The sequence below is a fragment of the Carcharodon carcharias genome, chromosome 10 (genome assembly GCF_017639515.1).
Source record: "Carcharodon carcharias isolate sCarCar2 chromosome 10, sCarCar2.pri, whole genome shotgun sequence".
Taxonomy (NCBI): Eukaryota; Metazoa; Chordata; class Chondrichthyes; order Lamniformes; family Lamnidae; genus Carcharodon; species Carcharodon carcharias.
In genome coordinates, this window is record NC_054476.1 from 48,852,854 (window position 1) to 48,874,836 (window position 21,983).

General features: G+C 41.5%; 1 protein-coding gene across 5 annotated transcripts in view; it reads right to left on the minus strand.

The window, feature by feature from the left end:
• The window catches only part of LOC121283128 (DENN domain-containing protein 5A-like), a 337,338-nt gene that overhangs the window by 243,665 nt on the left and 71,690 nt on the right, over positions 1–21,983 (minus strand). For 3 of the 5 annotated variants that reach the window (XM_041197267.1, XM_041197264.1, XM_041197269.1), the window contains exon 2: positions 893–964. The exons of the other annotated variants lie outside the window; for them this stretch is intronic. In XM_041197267.1, coding sequence (XP_041053201.1) covers positions 893–964 — 72 coding nt within the window. The remainder of the gene's footprint in view (positions 1–892; positions 965–21,983) is intronic. 5 annotated transcript variants of the gene reach the window in all.

Consider the following 21,983-nt stretch of genomic DNA (forward strand, 5'->3'; position numbering starts at 1 on the left):
ATCCTGGACACAAACACAACAATACAGCAGTGACCAAAATCCAAGAAAGAATAGACTGAATCACAGTAAGTCACCCTACAAAAGGGAAAGTCAGAATTCATAAAGTACTGGTTATAAAAGTGGTCAAGGATGCGCAAAGATTCTTACACAACAAACACAGTAAAGTATTATTTAAGGCCAAATTTTATAAAGCTTTAAATGTGCATAACAAAGCTTTAAAAAGCACTGTACTCATTTCCATAATTTCAAGTTAAAAATAGTGCAGTTTCAATCTTTTTTCGGTTGCTTTAATTAGGAAAAAAGGCTCTATAAAGATCCTTGCACAACTTTTAAGAGTCATAATTTTATGTAAATATGTATGCATTACAAATCAGAAAGTATTTACTCTTTTACAAATCTGATATTTGTATTTTGAACAGAAGCCAATTGTTTTTTTTTACACTATTCCTTTAAAATTCCAATAGGTCAACAAGTAAACAGTAATGTCAATATTTAATGTTATTAAAATGTTTATCCCCAATTGAAAATGGTACTGTTAGCCATTATTGTACTGTACAGGAGTGATTAAGAGAAATCTACAAGCACTGTTAACGACAGTCTGTATTCAACAAAATCACTTCTAAAAGCTTGCTGTGCTTTTTTGCATTAGGTAAAGAGAAAAGAGAGAGACATCTTTTCAGAAGGAGGAAGAGCTTTCCGAAATCACCACATGAAAAAAAAATTTTAAAGGCTATTCCAAGAGCTGTATCCAGGCGAGGAGCCTAAAATACAATCTGGAAGTCCCGTCACCTGCTAAGCAGCATTGCTGTGAAAAGAAGGAGCTGGAAAGTTAAAAGATCAAAAGGTCACTAAAGTCATAAGCTTGACATAGGACCATCAGAAGGGATTTTACCTTCGTCTGTACTTGAACTGACACGGCCAGCACCATCTCTGCCTTTAGAAGCCTGTAAGAACTGGCATAAAGCTATATAACAAATAAAATAACAATTAATTACAAATTGATTTGTTTGTGGTACATATAATAAGAGAAAGGAAATGAGTACATAAATATTAATCAAGTGGGATAAAGTTACTGGACCAGTACAAATACTGAGTGGGTGCTTTAACGAAAGATAATCAGCATACTTTTCCATAACCAGTATAATATTTATAACTTTAATAAATACAATCAGGGGAAAAGAGGCCCAGGCTAATATTCTGGGGAAAAGGGTTCAAATCCCACCATGGCAAGTGGTAGATTTTGAATTTATTTAATAATAATCTAGAATTGAAAGCTAGGCTCAGTAATGGTAACCATGAAGCTATCATTGTCATAAAAAACCATCTGGTTCATTAGAGTCCTCTAGAGAAGAAAGTCTGTCATCCTTATCCGGTCTGGTCTACATGTGACTCCAGATCTACAGCAATGTGGTTGACGCTTAACTGACCTCTGAAATGGCCTGCAGGCCACTCAGTTCAAGGGCAATTAGGGAGGGGCAACAAATATTGGCATGGCCAGCAACTCCCAAAGAATAGTTTTTTGAAAAACTGTTATCCAATCTACTCCTATTACACAATAGCAAAATATCAGAATACACTTCATAACAAATCTATAGTTTTAAAATTATTTTTGGAGTAATTAATAAGCACTTTGAATTCACTCAGAGTATTTTGCTGATCAAAACCATCTATTTGGATTCTTCATAACCTATCATCCTAACTCGGGCCACTTTTGAACCCAGCTCCCAAGAGGTAAAAGATTAAAACAAACAAATTTCTTCTCTACTTTATAAGTATATTCACAAATGATAATGGTTAAAACAATAAACTAAAAGTTGTACAAAAACGATTTGCATTAAAGTCAGTTGCGCTGTAACTAAAGTTTGCTCCAAAACTGAAAATTAATTGTCAAATTTAAAACCTCAAAAAAAAACTTAATGAAAGAAAAAAATCTTGATACACATCATTCACATTCTGGCAAACCAGAACTCCAGAAAAATAAGTAAACATCAAACAACAAAAACAAACTACAGAATACTTATCTGGATCTTCATTACAACAATCTTAACAACTCAACAATTGATGGCATGAGGATCTATCTTCCTCATTTCTCTCCCTCCACAATAACAATGCTCAACAACAGCCAACTTGTAAACTTAATAACTAACCAATTCAAAAATGGCACATCTTACAATTATGAAGTTCATAAGATTGTTATGTTTTAGAACTGAGTCTTTCGTTTCTGAAGCTATTTTTGAGATCAGCTTACAGGCTTCCCTTCAAATCAACAAATGTCAGACAGCATTTTTGTGTGGTCAGCAGAGAAAAGTGGCTGCTTGGCTTTGTGAAGTTCCACAGATGCAGGAGGTAAGCAGTCTCTGTTAAAGAAACCCATCCCACAGCCGTCTACGGATTTCGGGAGATTTGTGCTGGCATGGCCAAAGGGGAAGAATCATCGGAACAGTCTTTACTGCTGGTCGTGGATTAAGGGAACTTTCCAGAAACTAAGGGAAACGGTCAAACAGAGAGGGGAGAGGTTCATGTCACCCGTTCTGAAGTCTGCTTGACAACAGGCCTCAAAGTGTGCTTGGCAAAGACACTCAAGAGGTTACAGGTTTTGGAGTTGAATTTCCATTAAGACTCCAGCCAATTGTCTGTTCTATCTATGAGAAGATCTATGAAAACCCCAGAGAAACACAAATTTGGCCATTTTTCTTGGGTTTCTGCAGATTTTGCATAATTTTACATCATACTTACAGCACAGAACCAGGTCATTCGGTCCAAGAGGTTGAAAGCAGTGCTTATGCTCCACATGAGCCTCCTCCCACTTTTCTTCATCTAATCCCATCAACATAACCTTCTATTTCTTTCTCGTTCATGTGTTTATTGCTTAAATGCATCTATGCTCATCGCCTCAATGACTCATTATGATAGCAAGTTCCACATTGTAATCAGTTTCTGGACAAAGATATTTCTCCTGAAGGCCCCACTGGATTTAGTGGCAATTATTGTATATTTCTGGTCTCCAAGTCTGGTCTAGCCTGCAAGTAGAAACACCTTCTTTACACTTACTCTATCAAAGTACAAAATTATAAAATTGTTACAGCACAGGATGCCATTCGGCTGCCTGCACCAGTTCTTCTTAGGAGAAATTTACCTGTGCCACTCCTCTGCCTTCTCCCTGTAGCCCTACACATTATTTTTTCAGAAAACAGTTCAATTCCCTCTTGAATGCTTCGATTGAACCTGCCTCCACCACATTCTTAGGCAGTGTATTCAAGTTCCTAAACAGTTTCAAAAGCTTTTCCTCATTTTGCCATTGTTTCTTCTGCCAATTACCTTAGATCTGTGTCCACTTGTCCACAATCATTCCACTAATAGGAACATTTTTTGCCTATCTACTCTGTCCAGACACCTCATGATTTTGAATACCTCTTAACTTCCCCTTCTCCAAGGAAAACAATCCCAACTTCTCCAATCTATCTACGTACCTGAAGTTCCTTATCTCTGGGACCATTTTCATGAATTTTTTCTACACTCTCCCTAATGCCTTCACATTTTTCCTAAAGTGTGGTGCCCAGAATTGGATGCAATGCTCCAGTTAAGACCAAACCAATATTCCATTTAAATTCAACATAACTTTTAGTACGCTATGCCCCTATAAAGCTGTATGCTTTATTGACCACCCTCTCAACTTGTCCTGTCACTTTTAATGATCGATACACACATACATCCCAGTCCCTTAACTCCTACAACCCCTTTAGAATTGTATCCTTTATTTTATATTGTCTCCCCACATTCTTCCTAGCAAAAGAATCAGACAATTCTCTGCATTAAATTTCATCAGCCACTTTCTCCCATTCCACAAACTTGTACTTTTGAAGTTCTATGCAATCCTCCTCGCCCTTCAAAATGCTTCCTAGTTTCATATCATCCGCAGATTTTAAAATTGTGCCCTGTATACCAAGGTCTAGGTCATTAATATAAAATGAGAAAGAGCAAGAGTCCCAACACTAACCCCTGAGGAACACTACTACAAACCTCCCTCCAGTCTGAAAAACAGCCATTAACCATTACTGTTTTTCTTGTCACTTAATCAATTTTGTATCCATGTTGTTACTGTCCCTTTTATTCCATGAGCTCTAACATTGCTCACAAGTCTGTTTTGTGGCACTGTATCAAATGCCTTTGGAAAGTCCATGTACACCACATTAACAGCATTACCCTCAACCCTCTCCTGTTACCTCATTAAAAATCTCCAACAAGTTAGTTAAACACAATTTCTGCTCAACACATTCATGCTGGTTTTCCCTAATTAGCCCACATTTGCCCAAGTGACTATTAATTTTGTCCCAAATTATCATTTCTAGAAGCTTCCCCAAAACCAAAGTTAAACCAACTGGCCTGAAGTTGCTGGGCTTATCATTTTTCTTTTATTCATTCACAAGATGTGGGCTTCGCTGGCTGAGCCAGCATTTATTGCCCATCTCTAGTTGCCCTTGAGAAGGTGGTGATGAGCTGCCTTCTTGAACCGCTGCAGTCCATGAGGTGTAAGTACACCCACAGTGCTCTTAGGAAGGGAGTTCCAGGATTTTAACCCAGCAACAGTGAAGGAAGGGCGATATATTTCCAAGTCAGGATGGTGAGTGACTGGAGGGGAACTTCCAGGTGGTGGTGGTGGTCGTGGGTTTGGAAGGTGCTGTCTAAGGAGCTTTGGTGAATTCCAGCAGTGCATCTTGTAGATGGTACACACTGCTGCCACTGTGCATCAGTGGTGGAGGGAGTGAGTGTTTATGGATGTGGTGCCAATCAAGCTGACTGCTTTGTACTGGACGGTGTCCAGCTTCTTGAGTGTTGCAAGAGGGGCACTCATCCAGGCAAGTGGGGAGTATTCCATCAAACTAAGATAAAAGCAAAATACTGCAGATGCTGGAAATCTGAAACAAAAACAAAAATAGCTGGAAAAACTCAGCAGGTCTGACAGCATCTGTGGAGAGGAAGACAGAGAGTTAACGTTTCTAGTCCGTATAACTCTTCATCAGAACTAAAGAGAAATGAAGCTCTGATAAAGAGTCATACAGACTTGAAACATTAACTCTGTCTTCCTCTCCACAGATGCTGTCAGACCTGCTGAGTTTTCCAGCTATTTTTGTTTTTGTATTCCAGCACACTCCTGACTTGTGCCTTGTAGATGGTAGACAGGCTTTGGGGAATCAAGAGGTGAGTTACTCGTCGCACGATTCCTAGCCTCTGACTTGCTCTTGTAGCCACAGTATTTATATGGTTAGTCCAGTTCAGTTTCTGGTCAATGGTAACCCCCAGGATGTTGATAGTGGGGGATTCAGTGACGGTAATGCCATTGAACATCAAGGGGCGATGATTGGATTCGCTCTTGTTAGAGACGGTCATTGCCTGACACTTGTGTGACACAAATGTTACTTGCCAATTGTCAGCCCAAGCCTCGATATTGTCCCGGTCATGCTGCATTTGGACATGGACTGCTTCAGTATCTGAGGAGTCGCAAATGGTGCTGAACATTGTGCAATCATCAGCAAGCATCCCCACTTTTGACCTTATGATGGAAGGAAGGTCATTGATGAAGCAGCTGAAGATACTTGGACCTAGGACACTACCCTGAGGAACTCCTGCAGTGATGTCCTGGAGCTGAGAGGACTGACCTCCAACAACCACAACAACCTTCTTTTGTGCTAGGTATGACTCCAACAAGCAGAGAGTTTTCCCCCTGATTCCCATTGACTTCACAGTTTTGCTAGGGCTTCTTGATGCCACACTTGGTCAAATGCTGCCTTGATGTCCAGGGCAGTCACTCTCACCTCACCTCAGGAGTTGAACTCTTTTATCCATGTTTGAACCAAGGCTGTAATGAGGTCAGGAGCTGAGTGGTCCTGGCGGAACCCAAACTGGGCATCAGTGAGCAGGCTATTGCTAAGCAAGTGCCACTTGATAGCACTGATGACGAGCCCTTCCATTACTTTACTGATGAGCAAGAGTAGACTGATGGGGCAGTAATTGGCCATGTTGGATTTGTCCTGCTGTGTGCATACAGGACATACCTGGGCAATTTTCCACATAGCCAGGTAGATGCCAGTGTTGTAGCTGTACTGGAATGGCTTGGCTAAGGGTGTGGCAAGTTCTGGAGCACAAGTCTTCAGTACTATTGCCGGAATATTGTTAGAACCTATAGCCTTTGCACTATCCAGTACGTTCAGCCGTTTCTTGATATCACATGCGGCAAATTGAATTGGCTGAAGACTGGCATCTGTGATGCTGGGGACCTCCGGAGGAGGCCATGATGCATGATCCACTCAGCACTTCTGGCTGAAGATTGTGAATGCTACAGCCTTATCTTGAGGAGAGATTGAGTCAGTTAGGATTATATTCGCTAGCGTTCAGAAGAATGAGGGGGGATCTCATAGAAACCTATAAAATTCTAACAGGATTAGACAGGGTAGATGCAGGAAAGATGTTCCCGATGGTGGGGGAGTCCAGAACCAGGGTTCACAGCCTGAGGATACGGGGTAGACCATTTAGGACTGAGATGAGGAGAAATTTCTTCACCCAGAGAATGGTGAGCCTGTGGAATTCGCTACCACAGAAAGTAGTTGAGGCCAAAACTTTGTATGTTTTCAAGAAGGAGTTGGATATAGCTCTTGGGGTGAAAGGGATCAAAGGATATGGGGAGGAAATGGGAGCAGGCTATTGAGTTGGATGATCAGCCATGATCATAATGAATGGTGGAGCAGGCTCGAAGGGCCAAATGGCCTACTCTTGGACCTATTTTCTATGTACATTTCTATTTATCTTTTGCACTGATGTGCTGGGCTCCACCATCGTTGAGGATGGGGATATTTGTGGAGCCTCCTCCTCCAGTGAGTTGTTTAATTGTCCACTACCACTCACGACTGGATGCAGCAGGACTGCAGAGTTTAAATCTGATCTGTTGGTTGTGGGACTGCTTAACTCTATCTATAGGATGCTGCTTTCTCTGTTTGGCATGCAAGTAGTCCTATGTTGTAGCTTCACTAGGTTGACACCTAATTTTTAGGTATGCCTGGTGCTGCTCTTGGCACTTTTCATTGAACCAGAGTTGATCCCCTGACTTGATGTTAATGGTAGAGTGGAGGATATGTCAGGCCACGAGGTTACAGATTGTGTTCCAGTACAATTCTGCTGCTGCTGATAGCCCACAGCGCCTCATGGATGCCCAGTCTTGAGTTGCTAGATCTGTTTGAAATATATCCCATTTAGCACAGTGGTAGTATCACACAACACAATGGAGGGTACCCTCAACGTGAAGGTAGGACTTCGTCTCCACAATGTGCGGTGGTCACTCTGACCGATACTATCATGGACAGACGCATCTGTGGCAGGCAGGTTGGTGAGGATGAGATCATGTATGTTTTTCCCTCTTGTTGGTTCCCTCACCACCTGCCCAGACCCAAGCTAGCAGCTATGTCATTTAGGACTCGGCCAGCTCAATCAGTAGTGGTGCTACCGAGCCACTCTTGGTGATGGACATTGAAGTACCCCACCCAGAGTACATTCTGCGCCCTTGCCACCCTCAGTGCTTCCTTTTTTTTTAAAACAAGGGTATAACATTTGCAATTCTCCAGTCTTCTGACGCCACCTGAGTCCAAGGAAAACTGCGAAATTATGGCCAGTGCCTCTGGAATTTTCACTCTCACTTCCCTCAGTATCTTTGGACACATCTCATCCAGTCCTGGTGCCATATCAACTGTAAGTATAGATAGCCTATCTAATACATCCTTCTTATAATTTTTAAACCCTTCAAGTGTCTGGACTACCTCCTCTTTCACTATGACCTGCACAGCTTCTTTTTCCTTGGTAAAGACAGATTCAAAATATTCATTTAATCCGTCAGCCATGCACCCCTGCCTCCATGTGCAAATTGGTCCCTAATCAGCCCCTCTCCTCCTTTTACCACCCTTTTACTATTCAAATGCCTATAGAAGACTTTTGGATTCCTTTTTATATTAGTTGCTGATCTCTTTTCATACTCTTTCTTTGCATCTCTTACATGCTTTTACTTCCCCTCTGAACCTTCTATATTCAACCTGGTTCTCAGTTGTATCGCTCACCTGACATCTGCTTTGTGCAGACGTTTTTTTTCCTTCATCTTAAATTTTATCTCTATTGTCGTGCAGGGAGCTCTGGACGTATTTGCCCTGCCTTTCCACCTTGTGGGAATATACCTTGTCTCCGCCTGAATGCTCTCTTTTCTAAAGTCAGCCCATTGTTCAGATACCCTGTCATAATTTTGAAAACCTCCATCAGATAATCCTTCAGTCTTCTCTGTTCTAGAGAAAAGAGCACCAGCCTGTTAAATCTTTCCAATTGGTATAGCCTCTCAGTTCTGGGATAATTCTAGTAAATCTTTTTTTTCATCTTTTCCAGTGTCTCTATAACCCATAATATGGAGACAAAAATTGTTCACAATAGTCCAAATACATCAAGTTACAGCTGACAATCAGGAGAATCCCCACAGAACTTTAATCGCGTTGTGTCATAATGACTGCTTCTATATGTTTGCTTTTCTTTGAAGTACGATTTCTTCTGTTCATTCATTTTGGGTGGTGGGTGGCAAGTGTCATGGTATAGCACAGCGGTCAACAGCAGCTGTAGACAGCATTTTCCTTTGGGGTTGCATCAGGGTTCAGTTTAGTTTTCCATCTGCCTAAGTCCATAAAACTATTAAAATGACTTTAAAATGCTGGAAAATCAGAAACCTACAAACACATTTCAATCTAAAAATTTCACTGACCAAAGAATTAAACTGTGAGCCAGCTCTATGTTTGTTAATAATTGAACTTGCTGACCTTACAGGACAAGCCAATTTAAACTCCAACTTAACAACTGTATAATACACCAATTTAAAAAAGAACAATTAATTATTTGATTTATCTTGAGCAAAGCAATGGAAGGTCTACTAATTCTATATTAAAAGCCTTGTATGTAGTGCAAACCTCCAGCAGGCTTACTTAATTCAGCTATCACACTTGGTTGACTGGCTTCCCCCAATTAATACACAAAACCATAAGAAATAGGAACAGGAGTAAGCCAATTGGCCCATCAAGCCTATCCACCATTTGATAAGATCAAAACTGACCTGACTGTAGCTTTAACTCCACTTTTATGCCTGTTCCCCGCCCTCCACCCCCCCATAGCCCTTAACTACCTTGTCAATCAAAAATCTGTCTTGAATATATTCAATGCTCCAGCCTCCACTGCTCTCTGTGGAAGAGAATTCCGAAGTCTAATGAGCCTCTGAGAGAAGTTCCTCCTCATGTCCATCTTAAATGGGAGAGCCCTTATTTTCAAACTGTAGCCCCTAGTTGGGAGGGACAATAAGAAGATCTGCAGTAATGTCCAGACAGGAGCCCCACTGGGAATGGTGAATGCTGCTGTGAAGAGGGGGACTTACGGGAACTTATACTGGAGGCGCTCATAAAGTTGTCGCTCTTCAGTAGCGAAAAAGATGACGAAGTGCCATGACAGGTCTAGGATGTAGTACTGCCTTCTCAAGAAGTGAGCCTGTGACCTCTCGTGACCTCTCGTGAACACTTGTGAACACTATGACCCTCTGATACTGCCAATTAATTCGGCTACCTATGGTCCGGTGACCACCCGGCAAGCAGCCGCCTCTGCGGCATTGCCGGCTCCCAAACAGTAGAGGTCCGTGCAATGCCAGGAAAGTTGAAGTGTTGGGGGAAAATGGCCCTAGGCTTGGGCCTTAATTGGCTGCCCACCTCCATGCTGCAGATCGCTGATTCCTGGAGCAGCCCACTCCTGGAAAGTCAGCAGGTGGACAGCGTCAGAGAGCCATGCCCACAGGGTTTCCTGCTACTTTCCCTGTCACTCTGCCTCCAAAACCAAGAAAATTCAGCTCAAGGGGCTTAATCTCTTGCTCCACAAAGGAATAAGGAATGATCCTCCACTGAACAAGGATTGTATTTAGAGGCTCCTCAATTTTTTTTCCCTTATTTTTTCTTGGGATGTGAGCGTCACTGACAAGGCCACCATTTGTTGCCTATCCCTAACTGCCCTTGAACTGAGTGGCTTGCTAAGCCACTTCAGAGGGAAGTTAAGAGTCAACCACATTGCTGTGGGTCTGGAGTCACATAGGTCAGACCAGGTAAGGATGGCAGATTTCCTTCCCTAAAGGACATTAGTAAACTATAAAGATTTTTACAACAATCAATGATAGTTTTTGGTCACCATTACTGAAACTAGCTTCATATTCCAGATTTATTAGTTAAATTTAAATTCCCCCAGCTGGCATGGTGGAATTTGAACCCATATCGTTGGAGCATTTCCTGTGCCTCTGGATTTATCAGTGACATTACCGCAATGCCACCATCTCCTCTAAATAATTTAAATAACATTCATAAATTTGCATAAATCTATTTTCCTTAACTATTTATTTGTTTCAAACAAAATAAATGGTGGGTTTCTAACAACCAAATTCTTTTTGGCAGGTGAAGCAGCTTCTGAGTTTTCAGTAAGATAAAAGCAAAATACTGTGGATGCTGGAAATCTGAAACAAAAACAAAAATACCTTGAAAAACTCAGCAGGTCTGACGGTAACTGCGGAGAAGAACACAGTTAACGTTTCGAGTCCGTATGACTCTTCATCAGAACCAAGAAATATAGAAATGAGGTGGAAGATAAGCTGGTTGAAGCGGAGTGGGACAGGTAGAGCTGGATAGAGGACAGGTGGAGGCAAAGAAGAGATTGCCAAAGATGTCATAGACAAAAGGACAAAGGGGTATTGATGGTAGTGATATTAGCTGAGGAATGTGCTAATGGTGACATTAAGGGTAGAAAGCAGGACGAGCAAATGACAGATAGACTTAGTGGGGGTGGGGTGGGGGGGAAGGGATCGAAATAGGCTAAAAGGTAGAGATAAAACAATGGATGGAAATACATTTTAAAATAATGGAAATAGGTGGGAAAAGAAATATATGTATTAAAAAATATATATAAAAAATTATAAATTATTGGAAAAAGGGGGATCGGAAAGGGGGTGGGGATGGAGGAGAGAGTTCATGATCTAAAGTTGCTGAACTCAATATTAAGCCCGGAAGGCTGTAAAGTGCCTAGTCGGGAGATGAGGTGCTGTTCCTCCAGTTTGTGCTGAGCAGGCCAAGGATGGACATGTGGGCATGACAGCAGGGTGGTGTGCTGAAATGGCAAACGACAGGGAGGTCTGGGTCATGTTGCGGACAGGCCGAAGGTGTTCCGCAAAGCAGACACCCAGTCTGCATTTGGTCTCTCCAATGTAGACGAGATCGCATTGGGAGCAGCAAATGCAGTAGACTAAATTGAGGGAAGTGCAAGTGAAATGCTGCTTCACTTGAAAGGAGTGTTAGGGCCCTTGGATGGTGAGGAGGGGGGGAAGTAAAGGGGCAGGTGTTGCACCTTCTGCTATTGCATGGGAAGGTGGAAGATGGTGGCATTCCGCAGGGATCGTTCCCTCCGGGATATCCTGATCCACTCCTCCATCACCCCTACACCTCAACCCCCTCCCACGGCACCTTATTTTCTGAATTTTCAGTTTTGTCTACACCTTACACATTTAATGCTTCTTTGCATCACAACAGTGGCTGCACTTGAAAAAAGTACTTCATTGGCTATAAAGCGCTTTGGGACATCTGGAGATCGTGAAAGGCAGGGTAGAAAAGTCTTGGTTTCTTTTTTCCCATTTGAATTTGCATTCTCAAAATATTCTATAGGCAACTGGTGGTCAAGAATAATGGTATGTGCATTATAAATACACTTTGGCATTTCCTCGGCATCCTGGAGTCCACTGAATATAGATATGCAACTTTAAGCTGGTCTTTTCTTTGACTGTCTAACAAAATTTCTCCACCTAAAACACTTTCTGAACAAGGGCAATTAGGAATAGGCAATAAATGCTGGCCTAGCCAGTAATTTTTTTAAAATATGTGCATTGAATTCAGAAGTTATGAGTCCGCTAAGACCTTTAGAGATTTGAAAAGTTAAATTAAATTATTTATTAACAAAAGAAGATTTCAAACATATACGTAAGACTACAATTACTTATAATAACTCCCAAAATTCCTAATTAACCTTACTCCCAGTTACACACCCCCGTTAAATCAACAGTCCAAAATAGATTTTAGATTTTTAAAAACAGCAAGTTAACCCAGTCCCCACATGACAATGGAATTCTAAAGGGTTTGATCCAACTTTAGTCACTGGGCATAACAGACTTATGCACAAATGGCTGAAGGATTCTTCAAGGCTCTTTCATGTACTCCTGTTGGATCTTTAATGGACCCCGACATAGCCTTTCATTCTTCTTTATATATGCTTCTCTCTCTAAGATGTAAATTCCATTGTTCCATATGTCTTTAGAACTGTTCCTTTCCCATAATATAAAAACTTTCATGTTGCCAATATAGTCAGTAACCTTGGAAAAAATAAACATACTCCTTAGCCTTGCTTATCTAGCTAGTTGTAAACAGACTAGCATCCCTTTGAATTCCAAATAATTCCGTCATGTATCTAAAAGTGCAAATTCCCTTCATACCTTACGTGCTAAGACAGCATCCATGTTTACTCACTAAGATTTTAAGTACATTTCTATACCTAGCTTCTTTTGATAATTTCAAGCTTGTAATCTACCTGACTCAAAATTCAGTACAAACCTCCAGTAAAGCCCCACTCATGCCCAGAAATCTCAAAACGGTCATTTTGTTGTGGGCACAGGAAAATTCATAATGGCTTTTACTTTCAAATCTTTCGGAGCTACCTTACCGTGTCCAATGGTATGGCCTAGATATGTAACTTGGCTAAGAGTCAGTTTGCAAAAGTGCAAGTTCATCACCAAATTAACTTCATGCATGGAAACAGTTCATCCAAATGTTTTAAATGCTCCTCCCACATTTGACTGTAAACTAAGTTGTCAATATATGCCGCACAATTGCTTAGCCCTGCAATTACTTCCTTTGTCAGTCTTTGAAATGTTGCAGGTGCATTTTTCATACCAAATGGCATAACTTTTAAACTGATATAGTCCATCTGATGTCACAAAAACCAATATCTCCTTTGCTCTTTCCGATAACAGTACTTGTCAATATTCTCTCAGCAACTCAAACTCTGTGATAAATTTTGATTGTCCCACTTTCTCAGTGCAATCTTCCAGCCATAGTTAAGGATATGAATCCGCTTTTCTCACTGCACTTCGATAGTCCACAATCAGGGCTGAATTTTGCCGTCAGCGAGCAGGGGGCGGGGCACGCTCACCGACGTGTAAAATGACATGGGATGACGTCGGGGAGAACCCCCGACGTCAACCCGCCACATTTAAATTTTCAGGAGGGTGGGGGCATGCGCCCGCCAACCTGTCAATGGCCAATTGAGGCCATTGACAGAATCATTTAAACAATTAAAGGACCTGCCCGTCCAACCTTAAGTTTGGCAGGCAGGCCAGGAGCCCCAGCATGCAATAGAAAAAACATGAAACCTTATCCACTGGCAGGATGAGGTTTCATTTAGGGATTTAAAAAGTTTAATAAACTTATAATGTAAATTATGAACATTGTCACATGAGGAAGATATGTTAGGGAATTTTTTTTCTAATTTTCATATTTTTAAGAAGTGTCAGCGATCTCCCTGAGGCAGCACTTAGCTCAGGGAGATGTGCACTCTTTCGTGCGCATAGCGCTTCCCGCCGGATGTCACATAAAATGGCGGTGGGGCCTGCTTCTCCAGTGGAGATCAGCTCCCCACCCGCCGGAAATTGGGTCGAGTCCGCCCGGCAGGCAGAAAATTCTGCCCACAGTCTTAGTGTTCCATCTGGTTTCGGTACCAGCACAGTAGGCGAACTCCAGTTACTGCAACTAGACTCAATTATGTAATTTTGAAGCTTGAAATCAATCTCTTTCTGTACTTGTGATAACTTTGCTGAAGTTAATCTATAAGGGTATTGCCTTATCGGAACTGAATCCTTTACACTTACATCATGTGTAGCTAAATTTGTCCCCACCAGCTAATTCCCACAAATAGCTTTGTGTGAATGCAAAAGCTACTCCAAATCACTTTGACACTTGTCTGGAAGGTAATTCAATATTATATTTAAATTTTTAAGTAACCCTTCATTATCCAATTTGATTAGAGGAAAATCAATTTCAGAATTCTTCATTTCTATCTCTTTCTCCTTATCTACCACCACCAGTACCTCCTTTTGCTTATCTTCCCTATCAAAGTACTTTTTAGGCATATTTACAATGCACACCCTCTACTTCTTTCTTCTGTCTGGAGTATTTATTAAACAATTTACTTCACTCAGTTTCTTTTCAATCCTGCAAGGCCCACTAAACTTTGCCTTTAATGATTCACCCAATACTGATAACAAAGCTAACACTTTTTCCCCAGCAACATAACTACGAGCTGTGGATCTTTTACCTGCCTTCGCATTCATCATGAGCTGTGATATCTTTAAATGTTCCTTAGCTAACTCGCATGGTCTGTTCAATCTTTCTCTGAAGTTTGTCACATAATCCAGGAGAGTAGTTTCCGAATTTTAACCCACCAATTTCTCCCAATTCAATTTCAATGGTCCCTTTACCTCATAACCATAGACTAATTCAAAAGACTAAATCCTATTTATGCATTAGGAGTATCCCTAATAGCAAATAACAAGAATGAAATTCCCCTATCCCAATCCTGTGGATAGTCTTGGCTATAAGCCCTCATCATGGTTTTTAAAATTTGACACCATCTTTCCAAAGCACCTTGTGATTCAAGATGGTAAGCTGTTGACTTAAACTGTTTTATCCCCAAGCTTTTATCCCCATTACTTTCTTAAACAGCTGTGACATGAAATCTGAACCCTGACCTAATTGTATTTCTTTGACAAACCATATCTTGTAAAAAAATAATCAACTCTTCCAGAATTCTCTTTGCTGTAATATTTCGCAAAGGTATCGCTTCCAAAAACCTTGCAGACACATTCATTGCAGACAGCAAGTACCGATTCCCACTTTTAGTCTTAGTGGTATCCTACACAATCAGGACCTTCGTAAAAGGTTTCTCAAATGCCTGAATTGGAATTAAAGGTGCCAGTTTAATCACTGCTTATGGTTTCCCTGTCACCTGACATGTGTGACATGTTTGACAGAATTTGATTACATGGTTATGCAAATGACCCCCATTGAAATTTCATGAGCTACTCTCAGTATCTCATTTCTGTATACAGATGGTATAACTATCTGATGAACTTCCATTTTTCATTTGCTGAAACCTGAGACGGCCTTCATTTCCTCATTAACACATTACCTTTAAGGTAATAACATTCTAGAATACATTCTGCCTTGGTTTCTGAGTAAGCTGTCTGATATAACTGCTTTATTCGTGGATCCTTTTGTCGTAACTCTGCCAACTTCCTTAAGCTAAACACTTCAGCTTCATTCGCCTCCATTCTCTCTCCCTGAACAATCTTATCAAAGATAATATTAGCTAATCGAAGTTAACACCTTTCCCCTGGCTTTTAACTTCCTCCTTTTCCTGTTTCAGCCTGTGAGTTTGTGATCTCATTACTACATAATCTGCAAACAATCCAGGAAGCTGTTTCTGCCACACCTCCATTAAATGCACCTCCACAGGCTGCTCAACTACTGTAGATATCACCCACATCTGTGACCCAGCAAAATCAATACCTAAAATAAATTGAACCCCTGCCATGGGCAATGTTTCCACTACTCAAACACTCACCTCACCTGTTTTCCACTTACTCTTTAAATTTACCTTCCACAATGGAATAGATTTAACATCTCCATGAACCCCACTTATTATCACCTTTTCCTGCAATACTCCCTCTGAACAACAAATATTACCATCCCATAACATTAAAGATAGATTAGCCTGTGTCTCTTCAAATTTTAATACCGTTTCCTGCTCCATCCTGTACAAATGGAAAGACTTTCCTGTCACATACAAAATCTTTAAACATTTCTGCAACCTGCTCTTCAGAACTCCCTTGGGTAAATTATGAATCTTTACCTATCACTTATTCTCCCTGGTTTACCTGTACACAAACGATTGGGTTTTCCCATGCTTGGACCTCAGAATCCACAGTGCTCTTATTTCCAGAAGTAATGAAAAAAGAATGCCTATACATCTCTTTCTTCAAACTTTGGAAGAGCCTGTACGAATTTAAACATCTCTCCACTGGGCTTTGGACTGGAAGTAGTTATTTCCATATCAAAGTCTGCCACAGCATCTGATATCTCTTTTAACTTCCAGCTTTCTAAGCGGATATTCTCTCACTCTCTCTCTCTCCTTTTCTCTTTCCTCCCTTGCTAATTTCCCCAGTTCCAATTCCCTTTCCTGTTTTCTTTCTCTCTCCTGCCTTTCTGCTTGCTCCCTTTGAAATGCCCTTTCTCTCTTTTTCTTTTCCTTTTGCCTCTAGTTCAAGTTTTGTCATTTCCAAGCTTCTTCATTTGTAACCGAAGTCTTACTACCTCCAGCTGTGACTCACTAATTTCAGGTATCCTTTCCAACTTCAAATGCTCTGCTATCATTTCAACTATGTCTGCTTTCTTTGCCCCTACAGGTAACCTCAACTGCAACTTATCCGCCAACTGTTAACTTACGCTTAGATATTTTTGTAACCCAATCAGAGTTATGTCTCCTGCTTACAAAAAAGCTTTAGCCATGGATAAGGCCAGTTTTGCAGTCTCGCTGCTTTAAACTTCCTCACACCAACTCCTGAGTTCAATGTGCTTCTCGTAATCGCAGCCTTAAGATTCAACACCTCCAAACCAAATTTCAAACATCTCTCAAAGAGCCCCCAGTTTTGTTGTGACATTACAGATGATGTGTGCCAGAAGGACCAAATCCACAAGGGAAACTTGGTTACACTATCACAATGGTTTTGCAATTTGTATTTATTACAAGAAGATGTATACACTGAATTCAGGAGTAATGAGTCCACTAAGACCTAATGAGATTATAAAAATTAAATTAACATATTTATTAACGAAATAAAAGATTTCAAGACAAACATAAGACTACAATTACTTAATCCTATAACACTCCCAAAATTCCTAAATTAACCTTACTCATGATTACACAGCCCTTTTAAGGCAACGGTCCAAAATAGATTTTAGACTTAAAAAAAAACAGCAAGTTAACACAGTCCCCACATAACAATGGAATTCCAAATGGCTTGATTAAACTTTAGTTACTGGTCACAACAGACCTATGCACAAATGGCAGCAGGCTTCTTCAAAGCTGTTGCACACCCATGTTAGTTCTTACCTGCCTCTCAACATACCCTTTCATTCTCCTTTATACATGCTTCTCTCTCTTTAAGATGTAAATTCTATTGTTCCATGTGTCTTTGGAACTGTACCTTTCCCATAATATAAAAACTTTCATGTTGCCAATATTGTCAGTAACCTTTGGGAAAAATAAACACAATCCTTAGCCTTGCTTATCTAGCTAGTTGTAAACAGACTAACATCCCTTTGAAATCCAAACAATCCCTTCACTTTTCTAAAAATGCAAATTCCATTCACATCGTACATGCTAAGACAGCGTCCATGTTTACTTATTAACATTTCAAGTATACTTATTCACCTAGTTTCTTTTGATAATTTCAAGCTTGCAGTCTACCTGACTCCAAATGACTCCATACGGAACCATCTACACTCACACCCATAAATATGCTTTACAACAAACCAGAAAATGATGAAACTTTCGTAACAAGCTTCAGGGACCTTTTAATTGTATAGGGTTTGAGATTAATTAGAAGAGGTTGGGAGTAACCTTGAATTAACTTTTATGTCTAGAAAGTGTTAATTGTACCCCAATAAATCAGGACAGGTCCTCACAAAAAGATGGTCTTGCATCCAAAAAAGAAACAAAGTGAGTTAAGAAGCTTGACTGGAAAGTTAAATTAGCTATGCGCTCAGACAAGACCCAATGCCAGTTATGATGTACTGGAACTCAGTACTATGAAGAAACATACTACAGATGAGGTTTTGAGGGCAAATAAAACAATTTGGAGAAATGCGCACTTAAGTTTATAGCCTTGAGCGATCAGGAATATGAAGTTAGTTCTTTGTAATGATGCTTCCCAGACCAATCTTCTGAATAGATAAATTTGAATACAGCTGGGTTCATCATATTCTTGGTCAGGAAAAAGGGAAAGTGTTGTCCCTTGGCCTGAGAAGCCAAGAAAATAAGAACAGTGGTTTAGAGCACCCTAGTTTCAGTTGCAATAGATATGGTATTGTACCTATCTAACATTCTGAAGGAAATCCTGTACGAGGGGCTTTGAGAAAAGTTTGTCCATTGAACGCTATGTGGATAATCGTTCTCCTTGGGATAATGTCATTCAACAAAGTGTGTTGCTGAGAAAAGGCTAAAGATTGACTTTGACTTTGCAAATATAAAAGGAAACATTGGAGAGAAAAGAGATCTCTAAGAAAATGGGTTGATGCAAGTCATCAACTATCAGTCTTCAGTACTGTTGAAAAATGACATTTTGTCAAAGCTTTTCGTCTTGCACACATCAGGACAAATCACAAAATTATTGATGTCAGGGGAAGCAATAACTTTATACTGTATAAGAAGAGACTGCTGATCGGTTGGCAAATGGACTCTGATTTGTAACAGTGTTGCCATGGAGAATGCACCAGTTAATGCTGACTGAAAGTTAACTGCCAAATATTGTTTGAAATTTAAACCAGAAAGCTTGACCCTGAAAAGGTCAAGGCATTGTCCTGAGGAGTCAACCAGCGAATGGCTATCACATATTTGTTTAGCTGAAACAGGCACAATGTATGTACATGTTATTTCTGTCTACAAAGAACAGAGCCTGGTTTATTAATATATGCAGTTTCCAGAACAGACACAAATGCCATCCGACCCGAGTGACAATCTTAAACTAGGCGTCAGCGTAATTGTCTTTGCTAGAATGACACCTAACTTCCTACCCCTTGCACATTTTCAGTATGAGGATGATATCTTTGCTACATTTAAATCCATAGCAGCATGTAATAATTTTCTTACACGTCTTAATGAGCTCCATATTGCACTCAAATTCACCTTAAAATGCAGCAGTCAAATTAACTTCCTTTCCTTGACATACTGGTTGAGAAATCTGTCCGAGGGTTCTCTACCATGGTCTACCACAAGCCCACCTTCATTGGTCAATACACATGTTGGGATTCTTATAGTTCCACGCACTATAAGATTGACCTTATTGGCAACCTCATAAATGGGGACCAAGCCATTTGCTCACCATACAAGCTTGATGTTGAAATAGGGCAGATCAAAGACATCCTGCAGGATAATGGCTACCCTGATCAGATCATTTTGTGCTGCATATTATACAAACTCATGAACGGGTTTAAGGCCGTCACTTTTGGCCTTGAAAAATGCCCAGTCTACCTCAGATTACCTTGGAAGGTATCTCAAACATTTGAGCAACAGGTAAAGTTAGCTGAAACAAAATCAAAAATACCTGGAAAAACTCAGCATGTCTGGCAGCATCTACGGAGAGGAGCACAGTTAATGTTTCAAGTCCAAAAGACCCTTCAACAGAACTAAGTAAAAATAGAAGAGGTGAAATATAAGCTGGTTTAAGAGGGGGGGACAAGAAGAGCTGGATAGAGGGCCAGTGATAGGTGGAGGTAACCAAAAGATGTCACAGACAAAAGGACAAAGAGGTGTTGAAAGTGGTGATATTATCCAAAGGAAAGTGCTAATTAAGGGTAGAAAGCAGGACGAGCAAGGTACAGATAGCCCCAATGGGGGTGAGGTTGGGGGAAGGGATCGAAATGGGCTAAAAGGTGGAGATAAAACAATGGATGGAAATACACTTAAAAATAATGGAAGTAGATGGGAAAAGAAAAATCTATATAAGTTATTGGAAAAAACAAAAAGGAGGGGGAAAATCGGAAAGGGGGTGGGGATGGAGGAGAGAGTTCAGGATCTAAAATTGTTGAACTCAAAGGCTGTAAAGTGCCTAGTCGGAAGATGAGGTGCTGTTCCTCCAATTTGCGTTGAGCTTCACTGGAAAAATGCAGCAAGTCAAGGATGGACAGGTGGACATGAGAGCAGGGTGGAGTGTTGAAATGGCAAGCGACAGGGAGGTCTGGGTAATGCTTGCGGACAGAACGAAGGTGTTCTGCAAAGCGGTCACCCAGTCTGCATTTGGTCTCCCCAATGTGAGGAAACTGCATTGGGAGCAACGAATGCAGTAGACTAAATTGAGGGAAGTGCAAGTGAAATGCTGCTTCACTTGAAAGGAGTGTTTGGGCCCTTGGACAGTGAGGAGAGGGGAAGTAAAGGGGCAGGTGCTGAACCTTCTGCGGTTGCATGGGAAGGTGCCGTGGCAGGGGGTTGAGGTGTAGGGGGTGATGGAGGAGTGGTGTCCTGGAGGGAAGAAATGCCGCCAGGGGATGAAGGGAAGATGTGTTTGGTGGTAGCATCATGCTGGAGTTGGTGGAAATGGCAGAGGATGATCCTTTGAATGCGGAGGAGATGGGCCGAACATGGTTGAGGGCCCTGTCAAACACCGTGGGTGGAAAACCTCGGTTAAGGAAGAAGGAGGACATGTCAGAGGAACTGTTTTTGAAAGTGGCATCATCAGAACAGATGCGACGGAGGCAAAGGAATTGAGAGAACGGGATGTCAAGGTAGCTGTGGGAGTCGGTAGGCTTGTAATGGATATTGGTGGACAGTCTATCACCAGAAATTGAGACACAGAGGTCAAGGAAGGGAAGGGAAATATCAGAGATGGACCATGTGAAAATGATGGAGGGGTGGAAATTGGAAGCAAAATTAATACATTTTTCCAGGTCCAGACGAGAGCATGAAGCAACACCGAAGCAATCATCAATGTACCGGAGAAAGAGTTGTGGGAGTGGGTTAGCGTAGGACTGGAACAAGGAATGTTCCACATACCCATAAAGAGTCAGGCATAGCTGGGGCCCATGCGGGTACCCATAGCCACACCTTTTATTTGGAGGAAGTGAGAGGAGTTGAAGGAAAAATTGTTCAGTGTGAGAACAAGTTCAGCCAGACGGAGGAGAGTAGTGGTGGATGGGGATTGTTCGGGCCTCTGTTCGAGGAAGAAGCGGAGAGCCATTAGACCATTCTGGTGGGGGATGGAGGTGTAGAGGGATTGGACGTCCATGGTGAAGAGGAGGCAGTTGGGGCCAGGGAACTGGAAATTGTTGAAATGATGTAGGGTGTCAGAGGAATCACGGATGTAGGTGGGAAGGGACTGGACAAGGGGAGAGAGAATGGAGTCAAGATAGCAAGAAATGAGTTCCATGGGGCAGGAACAGGCTGACACAATTGGTCTGCCAGGACAGTCCTGTTTGTGGATTTTGGGTAGGAGGTAGAAGCGGGCCGCCCAAGGTTGGGAGACTATCAGGTTGGAAGCTGTGGAAGGAAGATCTCCAAAGGAGATGAGGTCAGTGACAGTCCTGGAAACAATGGCTTGATGTTCAGTGGTGGGGTCGTGGTCCAGGGAGAGGTAGGAGGAAATGTCTGCGAGTTGACGCTCAGCCTCTGCGAGGTAGAGGTCAGTGCAGCAGACAACAACAGCACCACCCTTGTCAGCGGGTTTGATGACAATGTCAGGGTTGGACCTGAGAGAACGGAGTGCAGTACGTTCAGAGAGAGACAGGTTAGAGTGGGTGAGAGGAGCAGAGAAATTGAGATGACTAATGTCATGACGATAGTTCTCAGTGAAAAGATCAAGAGAAGGTAAGAATCCAGAGGGAGGGGTCCAGGTGCAGGGAGAATATTGGAGGTGGGTAAAAGGATCCGTTGAATGGGGAGACAACTCCTGTCCAAAGAAGTGAGTACGGCGACGAAGGCGGCGGAAGGAGAGTTCAGCATCATGCCGAGCCCGAAATTCATTAAGATGAGTGCGTAAGGGTATGAAACTAAGTCCTTTGCTGAGCACTGAACGT